The sequence below is a fragment of the Arachis ipaensis genome, chromosome B5 (assembly GCF_059453495.1).
Source record: "Arachis ipaensis isolate K30076 ecotype BB chromosome B5, ASM5945349v1, whole genome shotgun sequence".
In the NCBI taxonomy this organism is placed as follows: domain Eukaryota; kingdom Viridiplantae; phylum Streptophyta; class Magnoliopsida; order Fabales; family Fabaceae; genus Arachis; species Arachis ipaensis.
The window spans coordinates 15,856,870-15,872,641 of record NC_142440.1 but is presented as its reverse complement, the minus strand read 5'-3'; the positions used below and the strand labels follow the sequence as shown (position 1 = coordinate 15,872,641).

General features: G+C 37.6%; 2 protein-coding genes across 5 annotated transcripts; one reads left to right on the top strand and one right to left on the bottom strand.

The window, feature by feature from the left end:
* The first annotated feature begins 9,912 nt into the window (after window positions 1-9,912).
* On the top strand, window positions 9,913-11,225 carry LOC107643065 (protein LURP-one-related 4). The gene is made up of 3 exons (XM_016346617.3): window positions 9,913-10,320; window positions 10,400-10,654; window positions 10,724-11,225. The coding sequence occupies exons 1-3, from the start codon at window positions 10,021-10,023 to the stop codon at window positions 10,856-10,858; spliced, it is 690 nt and encodes a 229-aa protein (XP_016202103.2). The 5' UTR covers window positions 9,913-10,020; the 3' UTR covers window positions 10,859-11,225.
* Window positions 10,899-15,512, bottom strand: LOC107643064 (uncharacterized). Of its 4 annotated transcripts, none has more exons than XM_088489099.1 (9): window positions 14,859-15,512; window positions 14,535-14,735; window positions 14,334-14,456; window positions 14,146-14,183; window positions 13,949-14,057; window positions 13,639-13,816; window positions 11,702-13,536; window positions 11,437-11,574; window positions 10,899-11,345 (listed from the first exon to the last, which is right to left on the bottom strand). In XM_088489099.1, exons 1-9 carry the CDS (start codon window positions 14,934-14,936, stop codon window positions 11,118-11,120), a joined length of 2,928 nt encoding a protein of 975 aa, XP_088345225.1. In that variant the 5' UTR covers window positions 14,937-15,512; the 3' UTR covers window positions 10,899-11,117. The 4 variants fall into 4 exon arrangements, with proteins under 4 accessions (XP_088345225.1, XP_088345224.1, XP_016202101.1 ...); XM_088489098.1 differs by having other exon boundaries at window positions 11,437-11,577; window positions 14,859-15,077; XM_016346615.3 differs by having other exon boundaries at window positions 11,702-13,816; window positions 14,859-15,225.
* Window positions 15,513-15,772: the final 260 nt, after the last annotated feature.

The following is a 15,772-nucleotide window of genomic DNA, read 5'->3' as shown; positions in this document are numbered from 1 at the left end:
GCTGAGTTCAAACAGATTCAGATTGAAAGTTTATAATTAAAGGGTTATTTCATTAAAGTAAAAGAAGGCCATAGATTCAACCCCCCCTTCTCTAAGCCTTCTACAACCTTCAGTTATTATCATGGATGTTTATTTTAGTAAGTATGCGATTGGTTTGAGTATTTATCATGCATATGATGATATCTGGGAATATAGCTGCGACTGTAGTTATAAATATTATTCCTTTCCTCTCCAGCATGATAAAGTGTTTTATATATGTTGTTTTTCATATATTGCTGTGTTGCTTATATCTCTTAATCCATTCAATGTCTACACCACAGGAATGCAGGCCTAGTACGAGGAGAAAGTTGCCCATTCGCAGAAGCCGATCAGGCAGCGGCATAAAAATAGCATGTCCAGCAGAGCCTGTCCCAAAAAGCAAGGGGACACCTTTGGTTGTCCCAGACTCTGATGATGAAGATAACGTGCCACTTGCTAGAAGAAGGCAACGATTATTCTAACAAGAGCCTCCACCACAGGATGTCCATCAAGCAGAGCCCGTGGTCACGGACGATCATGAAGGTGCTTAAGAAGATCACTCTGGCCACAAGGAAGCATCTCCATGTACGCTGTTTATAGCACTTGTCCAGCTTACCGAGTACGATTTTGACGGTAAGTTGTTTGTGGCTTACTTTGCTGTCTCTTTTTCTTTTTTTTTCCCCGTGTGGTGATTAGCGGTCCTGGTAAACATAACTGGTCGTTTTAGCTAACGTCATAGGGCATTCGTTTGCAGTGAATTTGACGTCTCCATCGTACAGTGTCCTGAATTTGAACAAGTGCTGGCAAATGTTGAACAAGGGCGGCACACAAGGCCTATAAGCATGCAGCCCCTGCAAACGGTGATGCCAAAGAAATCATGCTACCATACACCGAGTCCAGGAAAACCCAGCTTGATGGTTTTCAGTGGCTAAGAGAAGGGGGTTGAATCTTAGCCCCCTTTTTCGCTCAGTAACACTTGCTGGTCTTTGAAATAACTTCAGGAGACTTTTTGATTTTTGTCTCGTTCCTAGCCACGAGACTTTTATTTTTGTCTCGTCACTTGGCACGAGACTTTTATTTTTGTCTTGTCACTTGGCACGAGATATTTTTTCAGTTTTAGCTCCTGTGCAGTAGAAACAGAAATGGAGTAGAGAAGAGAGAAAATTACACCCAGATATATCCGGGTTCAGCTGCTAAGTGCAGTGCAGCCTACATCCAGTCTCCATCACAACCATGATGGAATTTCACTATAATCTTCTTGATTACAGACTGTAAAGTGCTAACCCAACTTACAAGGAGATTTTCACAGAATCGTGAAACACAACATAGATGAACAAAGGAACTCTAAGGACATCTATGGCTTTTTCTTTTAATTTTGCACTCTCTGCCTTTTTCCGCTCTATGACTTTTTCATACAAACCTCACTGTTTGCCTTTTTCCATGAGATTCAAGACATGACAAAAATAAATAGAAAAATACAAAACATAATACATTGAAGGAGAAGAGAAATCTGTTAGCTCAGGTAGCTCTGAGAACTCTGTGTCTTGCACTCTCACACTTTCTCCTTGCTCCAAACCGTGGCTGTTCTCCCTTTTTATAGAAGAGAGAAGCCTCCACATTTGAAGCCAAAAACCAAGCCAACTTTCTTCTTCTCCATGAACAAAACCGGTTCAGCCAAAGAGAGAGAAGAGATAATCCATGCAAAACCCAACATGCAATTACCTCTAGTCCTTCCTTGGTCATCACTCTTCATCAATCCAAGCGCTCCATCCTTGGCTTGCTCTCCAAGATGAATTTCTAGCCCTTGATGCTTCATGATGATGATGGCTTCTTCTGCTCCACTTTTGCTTCCTCCCTCACGTAGCCACCCTAGCTACCTTCTGTGATGAGTGAACCCAAAAGCAGTGACAAGCCATTCCTCCTAGGATCTTTTCCTTGCTGGCCGAATCTCCTTCAACCATTTTTGGTATGGAGAAGCCAAGATCTCATCACCATATCTTTTCTTTCATGGTTGCAGATCTTAGCCACTACATTTTTTATGTTTTCTTGCCATCATTGTGATGGTCTTTTGGCGTGCCTTTCCTTTTTTTCGGTAGCTCAATGTAGCTTCCATGGTTCCTGATGGAAATGACCGAAGGAAGAAAGAGATGAGAGAGAAGAAACAATTTAGAAGGAAAGCAATTAAATGAATTAAACAAATTAATTGAAAAAGTTGCTTTTACTTCCCTGAGTAGCGTGTAGCTTTCAATGCCATCAATCATATCAATGACAATCTCTCTCATGTTTCCAATGCTAGCAAATTAAAATTTGAAATCCATCACAAAGGGAGGAATGAGATCCGTTGGAGGCATGGAGCAATTTTGCTTCATTTCATAATAAGTTTCGGATCAAGCATTGGAGCAACAATTATGGGCTTGTAGCAATAAAACTTATTCTGGCCCAATTTCCTTTTTGATTTCGAACCAAGTATGCAAAACAATTTTGGGCTTATGATAATGTTTGAATTCTGGAAGCATCTTATTTTTTTATAAACGTGGTCTATCATAAGATGAAGATCTTCAGTGTTAGGGTTATGAAAGACTACCTGATCTATGTGATCTGCCATGAGACATGGTTGTGACTTGGTCTCGGATTCCTCATCATCATCATCTGAGTCATTTTTCAAATCTTTCCATGAAGCCATTAGTCCCTTCTTCTTTCTCCTTTTTGGCTTCTCCTCCTTCTTTAACTTGGGACAATCAGATTTGAAATGCCCCATTTTCTTGCAGTTGTAACAAGTTACTTTGCTAAGATCTTTCTTCATTTTCCTTGAGCTGCTGCCTTTGCCTTTGAGCTTTACCATTTTTATGAATTTTTTGGCAAACAACACAAACTCATTTTCAGAAGAGTTATCACTGGATTCATCATCCAGAGGGTTAGTTACAGAAGAAAAAATAATTCCTTTCTTTTTTGAATCTTTTTTTAAATAGGTGTTTTCAAAAGTAAGAAGGTTTCCTCTCAAATCATCACATGTCATGGAATCTAAGCTACTGCTCTCAGAAATAATTAAAGCTTTTGTTTCCCACTCTTTTGTGAGACATCTCAACACTCTCCTCACAAGCACAGAATCAGGATACGTAATTCCCAGAGCATCTAAGCCAACAATGATGATGTTGAATCGTTCAAACAGTTCATCAATGGACTCTCCTTCCTTCATTGCAAACATTTTATACTCTCTGTTCAACATATCTGTCCGAGTCTTCTTTACAATGGTGGTTTCTTCATGAGTGATTTGCAATTTGTCCCAGATTTCCTTTGTCGTTGTGCATCGTGATACCCGTCAGTATTCCTCGAAGCTGATAGCACAGTTGAGCAAGTTGACAGCCTTGGCATTTAGCTCCACCTTCTTCCTATCTTCCTCGGTCCAGCTTGCTTCTGGTTTAAGAGAGACTATTCCTTCTGCGCTTGTGTTAGTTGGAAATTGAGGACCTTCCAAGATGATCTTCCAAAGTCTGTAGTCTACTGCTTGCACAAAGATCTTCATTCTCTCTTTCGAATAGGTATAGTTTTTCCCATTAAAAAGAGGCGGTCTGTTGCTTGACTGTCCTTCTGTGAGGTTGTAGGACACCAGATTAGAGCCACTGCTTTATGCCATCTGGATCTTTTCTCCAAGCTACAAAGCTTGATCTCTTTGAGATCAAGCTCTGATACCAATTGATGGTTTCCAGTGGCTAAGAGAAGGGGGGTTAAATCTTAGCCCCCTTTTTTGCTCAGTAACACTTGCTGGTCTTTGAAATAACTTCAGGAGACTTTTTTATTTTTGTCTCGCTCCTAGCCACGAGACTTTTATTTTTGTCTTGTCACTTGGCACGAGATATTTTTTCAGTTTTAGCTCCTGTGCAGTAGAAACAGAAATGGAGTAGAGAAGAGAGAAAATTACACCCAGATATATCCGGGTTCAGCTGCTAAGTGCAGTGCAGCCTACATCCAGTCTCCATCACAACCATGATGGAATTTCACTATAATCTTCTTGATTACAGACTGTAAAGTGCTAACCCAACTTACAAGGAGATTTCCACAGAATCATGAAACACAACATAGATGAACAAAGGAACTCTAAGGACATCTATGGCTTTTTCTTTTAATTTTGCACTCTCTGCCTTTTTCCGCTCTATGACTTTTTCATACAAACCTCACTGTTTGCCTTTTTCCATGAGACTCAAGACAAAATTAAATAGAAAAATATAAAATAGAATACATTGAAGGAGAAGAGAAATCTGTTAGCTCAGGTAGCTCTGAGAACTCTGTGCCTTGCACTCTCACACTTTTTCCTTGCTCCAAACCGTGGTTGTTCTCCCTTTTTATAAAAGAGAGAAGCCTCCACATTTGAAGCCAAAAACCAAGCCAACTTCTTCTTCTCCATGAACAAAACCGGTTCAGCTAGAGAGAGAGAAGAAATAACCCATGCAAAACCCAACATGCAATTACCTCTAGTCCTTCCTTGGTCATCACTCTTCATCAATCCGAGTGCTCCATCCTTGGCTTGCTCTCCAAGATGAATTTCTGGCCCTTGGTGCTTCATGATGATGATGGCTTCTTCTGCTCCACTTTTGCTTCCTCCCTCACGTAGCCACCCTAGCTACCTTCTGTAATGAGTGAACCCAAAAGCAGTGACAAGCCATTCCTCCTAGGATCTTCTCCTTGCTGGCCGAATCTCCTTCAACCATTTTTGGTATGGAGAAGCCAAGATCTCATCACCATATCTTTCCTTTCATGGTTGCAGATCTTAGCCACTACATTTTTTATGTTTTCTTGCCATCATTGTGATGGTCTTTTGGCGTGCCTTTCCTTCTTTTCGGTAGCTCAATGTAGCTTCCATGGTTCCTGATGGAAATGACCGAAGGAAGAAAGAGATGAGAGATAAGAAACAATTTGGAAGGAAAGCAATTAAATGAATTAAACAAATTAATTGAAAAAGTTGCTTTTACTTCCCTGAGTAGCGTGTAGCTTTCAATGCCATCAATCATATCAATGACAATCTCTCTCATGTTTCCAATACTAGCAAATTAAAATTTGAAATCCATCACAAAGGGAGGAATGAGATCCGTTGGAGGCATGGAGCAATTTTGCTTCATTTCATAATAAGTTTCGGATCAAGCATTGGAGCAACAATTATGGGCTTGTAGCAATAAAACTTATTCTGGCCCAATTTCCTTTTTGATTTCGAACCAAGTATGCAAAACAATTTTGGGTTTATGATAATGTTTGAATTCTGGCCCAAATAATTACAAATTGCTTCAGCCACTTCATATAGGAAACATTAAACAAGGCTGAATGGTTTTAAGCATATTAGGCTTGCAATAATTCTGCTTTTATATTTGGCTCAATAAGAGAAACCTGCATCACAAAATTATTAATTAACACATGTTAAATGAAAATCAATTTAATAATTTTGTAATTAATTATTTCAATAATGTTTGTTCATCATCAAATTTAAATTACAGTTTTCCAAACTCATCACAGCTTTTCACTAGGTTTGACTCAGCTTGTAAAGACTCCAACCCCATCCCCGATCCATTCAATTCATCTGAGGCTTAGGAATATAAAGAAGGGAGAGAATAAGGAGAAACAAATCAGAGCATGGATACTTAACTCGTCCTTGGACAAAGAGCAACATTTGGCAGCCCATGAAGGTCGGGAGCATCTAGTACTGCGAAGGAAGGAATTATGGACGCTGAAAGCCCGTAGTTGGGTCAACAGCACGGTAAGTATCTAAACTTAATCATGCGTTTTATTTCCCTACCTTTTTACCGGTGTTAAGTTTGTACTTGCTTACTCTATCGTGTAGATCATTCAATGGATGTGCTACATTTTCAACGATACCCAATCATCTAGATTCAATCGATATTTCTATTGCGTGTGTATAGGAATATTGGTAATTATACTCTACTGATTACAATATGCTTTAGATTATGTTAGGATTCTTACTGGTTGTGGGTTTTCAGGAATCAGTCACACGAGATGATAATCTGGCATCATTCATTGACGGTGCAAGTCCGGTGTATGTGGGGATTGGTCCAAGCTTTGGTGAGGATAATAGGTTTATTGACAAAGTCGAAGCTGCAAAGAGAAAATGGGCCAGTTGTAATCTTTTTTAACTAGTCTGCATTTCCGCATGTATTAGACAACTTGTAAAATATCGAACATGCTTGTTCTATTTTGCCTGGTTATGTTTCATGTGTTGCATGTGATTATTTTGTTACCAGAAATAGCACCACTCTCTCTTATTGTATTCAAAATAAACTTGTCAAGATTTTTCTTCATGCTGGATGTTTACTTTAACATGGACTAGGATGGTCAGTTTGGCTCTTAGAGACTCCTGTTTTATTTTACAATATTTATAGCCTATTTGAATCAGGTGCTAGTTTATGCCTGTCCTTTTTTTTAGGTAAGAATATGTGTATATATTGCCCAAAGCGGGCTTCGAAATCAAATATTTATTCTATGGTTCATATGAAACGTATGGTTACTATTTCATACTATTAAGATGGTTGTTTTTATCTGTATATATTTCTCTTCAGGTGTGTCATGTTATTGCGTTGATTGAATCTACTTTTTTTTGTTGGTGGTTACGTTTATAGTGGGTTGGGTGGGTCTCCTAGACTTAGTAAATAGTTGCTTAAGGAATCATGTGTCTTCATGATCAGTAAACTGGGTTTTTTAGAATTATGTTATGACTGTCATCTGATTCGAAGATGTTCTTATTCTTTCATGGTCGAGGTAGTTAACTTGTTTTTTCTAAGAGACATATTTAATCTTGTGTACTATTTGCTGCAGTGGTTAATTCCTAATTGTTGGAGGGGCCATTGGTGGGTGTATGAATTTGAGGTGAATGCGAAGCGTCTAATGATAATCGACAGTTTGCATTCTGTACCAAAAGATGATGAACGGGATAAATTCGATGCATATGTGGTAACATAATATATTCCTTTTCTCGATAGTGCTTTGATACGAGACCCGCAAAACTCGTCCCGATTATAGTGGATAGATTGGTTAACGGGTTCCTTTGTGATCTTGTCACATATTATCGTCCTTATCTTAGTTGCAAATCCTACTTTCTTTGCATAGGTAACATAGAATTCATGAGCCATTTGCAACTGCGCAAACCGCATTCTAACTCTTGGTATTTCGTCTTCCTGAAGGCAACCGTGATCCGGTAACTACGTTTCAGATAAAAAAAATCAATGCCATTAATTATCAAATCAAACATGCGGATCATGACTACACAAAATTAAACTAGAGTCTAAACCTCGTAACGAAGATCCATCTCTTCACTTCCAACCTCAGTAACATCCGACAGTTGCATGGCCTACAATTCCAAAATAAATGCATAAATGCAAAAAAAAAAAAGATAAATCCTTAGTAAATATCATGTACATAAAACCTCACTAACCACCAGCACAAAAAATACGATAAAAAATAGAAATGAAGTCAATCATCGTACCCATTTTAGCTTAGAAACAAATGCATGAAAATGACAATGATAGTAATTGAATTAATTATTTTAGAGTAAATGCCATTTTCGGTCCTTAACCATTTGCCTGATGGACTTTCCACCCCCTAAGAAATCTAAACACCCAAATCGGTCCCTATCTACTTTGATATATGTACGTTCCAGTCCCTATCTACTTTGAGTAAATGTCCTTTCTGGTCCCTAACCAGGGACTGGAATGTACATATATCAAAGTAGATAGGGACCGATTTAGGTGTTTAGATTTCTTAGGGGGTGGGAAATCCATCGGGCAAATGGTTAAGGACCGGAAAGGGCATTTACTCATTATTTTATTTTACCTATTATATAAGTATTGTAACTACTATCTATTCTCTTTCACAATGACACTGTACATCACATAGCTGAACATGCAGTACATACAACTACCATATATATAGTTCAGTTCTCGGTTTCAGAGCCAATGATGACTAAAGTTGCTTTTTTTATTCATTCAATGTCCATCATGTATAAATTATATACATATATTCTAATCTAAACACGCAGGAAGCAGATTAAGTATCCCATCAGTTGATAACTCTTGCCTTTTTAATTTTTATTTTCAAATATATTCTTCATAATAATAATACCATTAGCTGTAACTCAAATTCAATATACATCACTACTAAGATTTCAGGGGACCTATGGGAATCATGCAGAGGAACATGGGTGATTACTTATTGAGTAGCAAGGTCTCCAAATGTAGTCAACTCTCATGCTTATACATGCAATTTAAATTTGGTTATATAACTTCATATATTCATAAAAGATAGTCCAAAAAAGACCTAGTTTCATCCCGCGACAAATCAATATGCCATTATTATTTAATTTATGCAAATTTTTCATACATATAAGCATACCATCAATATAAAACCATCACAAATTTAGTTGAATTATGAATGTTTATGATGCATCTGGGTAAGCATTAAACATAAAATTAAACACGCCACTTGCATTGAGTGTAAACATCTAAATCATTTGAAAAATAATCATCTATCAATATTTTGAACGTAAGTTGCTCACCTTATTCGATTGCTCACCCTTGACGACAAAATGATCGGCTACGTTTTCATGTGGATTTGATGAATTCTCATTACCGCCGGAAGATGGAACACAACCCAGCGATTTAACCACATTGCACTCCATTAAGGAACTTCGACGGAGTGATGGGAGTGAAAGGGGAAGCACACTTGAGACCCCTTTATCTTACAACGTCGACATCGGGAAGAAGACACACACCGGTTGCGCACTGTCCTCGCTGAACGTCCGGGTTGCTGCGATGCCGCGAAGTTCAACCCACACGATAGGAACGTGGTGCTGAGCGGTGGCCTGTGCGGACGACGGCGTCAGTCGAAACAGAGTCGGCACTATATCGGACGGCGGCTGGTGTCTGTGGCGACGCTGCACCAACGAGATTCGAAGAGAAATGGAGAGAAGGAGGTCATACCGTATTGAGAGATCAAGAGTTTTTTTTATTCTATATCTGATGCTAATCTTAATTTGTTTCAAATTAAAAACTATTTAAAATTAATTAATTAATTATTCATAATTTAATTTTAATTTCAATTTAATTCCATTATATACATATTGTACAATATAATATATTGGCTCCTCATACTTTCTCTTATATAAAAGATACATAAAAATTAATATTCTGGGGGTGATTACACTATCACTGGACATACATACAGTTTCTTCTGGATTCACATTTAAAGACCTTTTGTGCCAAAAGGTTAAAAGGTTTATATCTAACGATAAGTATATATATGCATCATCGGTACGCTATTGGGTAGTCGTTGTCTTAGTAATGCATGCCACCTATAATCAATCTTGCGAAACGATCAACTATACATATTATATGATCCGATTAGTATAGATCAACATGAACTCACTTTAATTACTGAATCGATAGCAACGCATATATTAGCACATTTTTGTTGACTCGCTATAGTGGAGCATATATAATCGTCTTCATCCAATACATGTGAGATCTATTTTTAAAATATATGAAAAATCATATTTAAAATGCTATATATTTTTTATAGAGTTATGGCTTATTAAAAAATTATAACTTATTAAAAGGTTGTGATTAATAGATGTTTTTCTTCGTGAGTATGATGATGCATGAATTTAGTGTCTAAGAATGACAAAATAAAATACATCAATCCACACAAATACATACACTAAATGGCATATATATTTGATACATGAGTGCTTCTCTAAAAGCAAAAGATCAAATTAAAACAAAGATAGACAGAGAGATGGTAACATATCATCCAATGTGAGCTTGTTCTCGTGCATGTACTAGGCAACTAGTAATAACCGCTACTAACTAGTATATATTTGGGTTGGATCGGAGTACTGTCAGCACGCCCAATGTAGTGCACAAAACGTGCTTTAATGGAAAATAATGACTCCGATTCCTCCAAAGGCTATATGAAAAAATATATAATATTTCATTTTTTGAATGACGAATGGGGCAAATGAAAACAAGAAAAAGAGTTTTCACTATTTTGTATAATATAAAGAAAGACATTATTCTTCCGATGACCGATGTGGTTCCAATGGCGAAGAAGGTTTACCCTGCGGCAGAGGCCTCATGTTCTGGAAAATACACAGTTTGGATGAAATCGCTTGTGTTCCACTCTAACGGCTGCACTGTGTATGATTCAAATGGTGACATCGTTTACCGCGTTGATAACTATGACAAAAAGGGAGCAACTCAAGTTAACCTTATGGATCTACGAGGCACACTTGTCTGTTCCATTCACAAGGTACGTAGGTATCAACCAATGGTGACTTTCATGCATGCATGAAGCAATATATAGTGATCTTTGATTATTGTTGTTGCAGAAATTACTTGCTTTTGGACGATGGGATGTTTATAGATGCAACGGTTCTGATTCCGATTGTACAAGGCAGCAGCAGAAAACGAAGAAGAAGCCATGGTTTGAAGTGAAAACAAGTTATAAGATGATGATTACGGGAAGAGTAGCCAGTTGCCAAGTCACTACTATAGGCTCCCAAAAATATTGCATACACAGAATCTGTAGCAAAACATCAGGGTTTATGATCTTCAATATGAAGAACGGACACATAGTCGCAAATGTAAGTATTAAATTACTTCTTTGTATTGATTTTAATAATAACTAATTGATTGTTTGTCTGAGTGTGCAGGCAAAGCAAAAGCAGACATGTTCAGGGATATTACTGGGGAAGGATGTTCTAAGGTTGGATGTGGAGGGAGACATAGATCACTCTCTTATAATGGCTTTTGTCACTGTATTTGCTCTAGTCTGCGGCACAATCTAATCAAGTATGTAATTCAATCAAAAGAAACATAAATATACACTTACAATAAAAGAAAAGTGGTGATTGTACATTATAGTATGTAAGCGAGTGCCATTGGTAAAGAAGATACAACACTTTAATATTACAGATTCAGCATCAGGATGCAAAAATCAAGGCCAATAAAAAGGGAAGATTGATACACATAATTTTGGCAATTTATTCATTATATAACACATGTATTTGGATGAAAGAAGAAGAAGTATTAAGTAATTAGTACTAATTAGGGTTTGTTAATAGCCTTGAGGTTGAGGTTGAGGTTGCGCAGAGTCATAACAAGCTGTTGTCTCTCACCTTCTACCTCTGCAAATTTGAGGCTCATTTCTAAGTATCTCTCTTGCATCTCTTTTAGTTCGCTTTCCATTGACTTGTTTCTTTCCGTCAACTCACTTACCATCTCCTTTTCATCACATACATCTTTTGAAGAAATAATGCTTAAATCCTGAGAAACCTGTTTGATCAAGTGCACGTCAATGTTGAACTACAACAATAACAGTAACAATAATAATTAATCTGTTGATAATTTGATATATAATACATACCTGCTGCAAAGCAATAATCTGATTGAATTCCTCCACTTTATTCTCCAACTCGTCAATTTTGGTCTGGAGTTCCTTCTCCTTATTCAAGAATGAACTTGATGAACTCTCCAATGCTTTTTCCTTTGACTTTACAAGGCCCTGCTTAATCAACATGGCCACCTCAATTGCCAGAAAAAAGTAGGAGAAGAATAATGATTGGAACTCCTAATACTTAAACAGGAATTCAAAATTTTCTTTAAGAAATTCTCCAATGAGTTAGTATTACCTCAAGCATTTTGATTTTTTCCCTCAGACTTGCCATGTCTTTTGAATTCTGAGGAGCTGAAGCAGTTTTCTTGTTCTTCAAACTATCCTTAAGCCTCCTCTCCATGCTGCTTAACGCATCCTCCTTCTTCTTGATCTCACTCTTCATCTGCAAAACTTGCTTCCTAAGTTTTTCTTTCTCCGCCGCCTCTTCCGAAACCGAACCTTTCAACTCACTGTATTGAGCTCTAACTGCTTCCACCTCCTTCTCCAATCGCCTAGCCTCGTTAACTGACTGCTCTGCTTCCTTCTTTAACAATGCAATCGTACTCACCAGTTCATTTCTTTCGGCGCTTCCTCTCTGTAACATCTCCTCGGATTCCTCCATCGATTTCTTCATTAGTTCCAACTCGTTTCTACGACTTTCATTTCCTTCTACTTGCTCGCGTAACCGCCAAATCTCTCCGTTCAGATCTTCATTCTCTGCCTTAAGCACTCGAATCTCCTCAGAGAAATCGCTACCAGCTTGTTCCCCGTTCTTCTTCTGATCTTCTAGCTGCTTTGTCTTGTCCTCGATCTCCAGCTTCATCTGTTGAATCTGAACCGTCATTGTATTCATTTGTTTTGAGAGATCATCGAGTTTTAAATCATAATCAGATTGAAGCAACTGAATCTCTTGTTTAGCTTTTCGCAGCATTTCTTCTAGTAAACTCTTGTGCGAACGCAGTTGGCTCGCTTCTTTCAATGCTTTCATGGCAGCTTTCTCATTGGCGTCAAATGTGGAGGTCATTTGAGACGAGAGCCTTCTAAACTCCTCTTGCAGCCTCTCGGCAGTTTTAGCATTCGCCATTCTTGTCTTCCGCAAAGCTTCCTCTGCTTTGATGGCTCTCTGCTCCTGTTCAACTTTGTCGCGCGTCACTGCTTCTAGGTCAGCTTCGAATCCATGTTTCTTCTTATCGAATTCTTCCTCCAATCTCCTGATATGCGTTTCGAGTTCCTTAATAGTAGCAAGAGAATTCGAGAAATCTTCTGACTGTTCTTTGAGTTGCTTCTCTAGATTCTCAATATGCATTTCAAGATCAGGATCATTATTATTATTAGGAGGAGGAGATGAACATTCATAATGCATTTTCAATTGTTCTTGAACTTGGCTTTGCTCAAGCTTATACACAATGCTATGATTCTCCTGTTTCAATATCTCATAGTCTAATGCAAGTTGTTCCAGTTGTACCTCTAAATCATCTTTGTCCCTTCTGTACATCTCTATTTCACCATAGAGGTCTATAATCTTCTTCTCAAGTGCTTCTGTATCGTTATTACCGTTGCTTTGTCTCTGTACAAGCTTCTCCATTTCTGTTTCTACTAGCTCCTTGGAGTCTTTGTTATTACGCTGTGATTGCTCCAGCATTTCTTCAAGGTCCTGCACAGCAAGAACCAGTTCAGCATTTGATTCTTGCATCTTCTTTAACTGTAGCCGGAGATTGGCGTTCATGTCCTTTTCATAACTTAATTCCTGCCGGATTTCTTCCACGAAAGCGCCGAGATCTCTGGTTTCCAATTGCGACCTGCTTCGCAATCTGGCCTCGTCCATTCGCTTGTGGAAAGACTTGAGATTCTCACATTCCAACTTGAATGCGTCTCTTTCCTCTTTCAAGATAAGGATTTCCTTTGAGAGGTCTTGCCCTCTTTTGGTTTCCTTCACAATTTGCTTTCTAAGGGTCTGTAGTTCCATGTCTGACACATCCACATGCCTAGCCAATGCAGCAAGCTCAGCCTTGAGTTTTTCAGTTTCTGTAGGATGTGATTCTTCGGAATCTTCCTTTGGAATGTCATGGTTGGAGCCGTTTGTCGAATCGCCTGGTGGCCAATCAAAGTGTATTCTCTGATGCATATCATCATGCATTTGTGTTGTGGAGTCACTTATAACAAGTTTTTGAGATTTTGAATTGTGGCTCATACCTGAAAGAAACACATTTTTCCTGGAATGGATGTTCTTTTTTCTTTTCAGTCCAAGTTTTCGAGGACTATCAAGTCCAGAGCTGTCATCTGAACTTGACAATGTAGTGTCAGATTCACTAGATGTGCTGCAATTAACACTCAATTCTTCTCTATTGTTCATTGCTTTGGCAGTGACTTCCTGTGAAAAACAACAAATTGTACAATTAATACATGAAATGAATGAATTTTCATGAAAAGCACATCATTGTTGAAGTTATATGACACTATTATATATGAAGTAGAGACACGAAAATATAATTCCAAGGCTTACTTCAGAAGAGTTGCTTCTAGTGCTTTCATCTATGTCTGCATTGCTTAAATGGTTGCTTATGATCCAATCATGGGATTTTTGTTTGGCATCTTCACATTCCTCTTCTTCTCTGCAAATGTTATTGGCATCAAACAAATTTCACTATGGGACATTCTATAACCTAAAATATGAAAATGATCATGGCAATTCCCAGTTACCTTTGATCACTATTTTCTTGAATCCTCTGGATGGATACCTGTTTATTAAGCAACAGAAGAGAAACTAATGAGAATGCCATTGCCTTGACTTATGTTTCACTCAAACCTTTAAATTAGGTAGCACTCAAATTTCAAGCAACCTTATATATGGAAAAATAGATATTAAATAAAAAAAAAAAAAAACTAACATGCAAAAGAGCATCAGAATGAGAAACCCTGATGGGAAGAGAGAGATAGGATGGTTTTGTGGCCTCAGCATAGTCAGCAATATTTATAGAAGCCTCCCCAATGGGGCTACCTTTTGATGAACCCTGCATATAAATTAAAGCAAAAATGAGATCACATTCTGATAAACAAAAACAAACAAGAGTGAGTTAATGAATGCATACCGTTGAAAGCAAAAATTGATATAATTTGTCAGTGAATTTGCCAGTCTTTGGGTCTTGAATGAACTTGACAGTTTCATATACAGGATTATGCCATGTACAAACTCCATTTCTAACTGTAGCTTGATCCAATCTGGTGGTTGGTTTTCCAAAGTCCCCTGGAACTATTGACAGCACCAATGCATCCACCCCACATTCATTCACCTGAAAAATTGTTACATCCCCCAACAACTTCATTCTAATACCATTTAAGAAGCAAACTTCAAATGAAAAGGAATAGGTGAGTTTGAATTATTCATCCTTGATCCTTAAGAAAATGAATGAAACCTGTGTGAGATGGAAATGGAGCTTGAAAAGAGCTTTGACTCTGTTCCTGTCGGTCCACCATCTTGCAGAACGAAACATGTCTCTTTTTGTGTCTCACTCTTCACTCATCCACATAGAATGGAAATGCCACACACAATATCACAAGTGCAACTCAGAAATGATGAGTTGTTTTCAAAGATCTGAATTTTCTGGTTGCTTTGCTGCTATATATGTTTGGCACCAAATTAAAGTTGTTTTGAGAAATACATGTATTGTGTTGTATTGGTCTGAAGAGTTAGATGGCGGTTTATGCATGAATCTGTATTGAAATAGAAGCTTCTCTTTTCACAAACAATTAATTAATCATTCATGTTTATTTTTTATTATCAAGAAAAGTTTTGTGTTTAGCTATTTTCACAATCTTGTATTTTCTATGGAACATGACAATAACGTATCTTCTCCTCCTTTTTTTGACATGGATAGGTATTAACGCCTTTTCTTTTTGTATTAAATTGGAATACAAGAATTCACATGCTTAGCCTTACCCATTACATTACATGTGATATATCAGTCCACTTTTCTAAGTTTAACTAGAAAAATAATAGAAAAAATAACCTAAAAGGAAGTGGTTAGAGACCTAGAGTAATCCATAGGAGAAGAAATTTTGTTTTGCCCTTGAAAGGGAAGTTATATTTATATATATAACCGTCAACAGTTTGGGTTTTTCTCATAGTCCTGAAGTCTTTGGGGGTGTTTCTAAGATATGTTTTTTTAAGATGGTGAGAAAACTTTGAATCCAGACAAAAAGGAAAAGTAAGAAAGATGGTTCGTTGGGCTCGAATTTTGAGTTAAATAAAAGGGTTCAGTAATGATATCGTAGAAGATAGGGTTCATATATAAGCTGAGGTAGTTACACTGTTTAGCAAGCTAGGGCC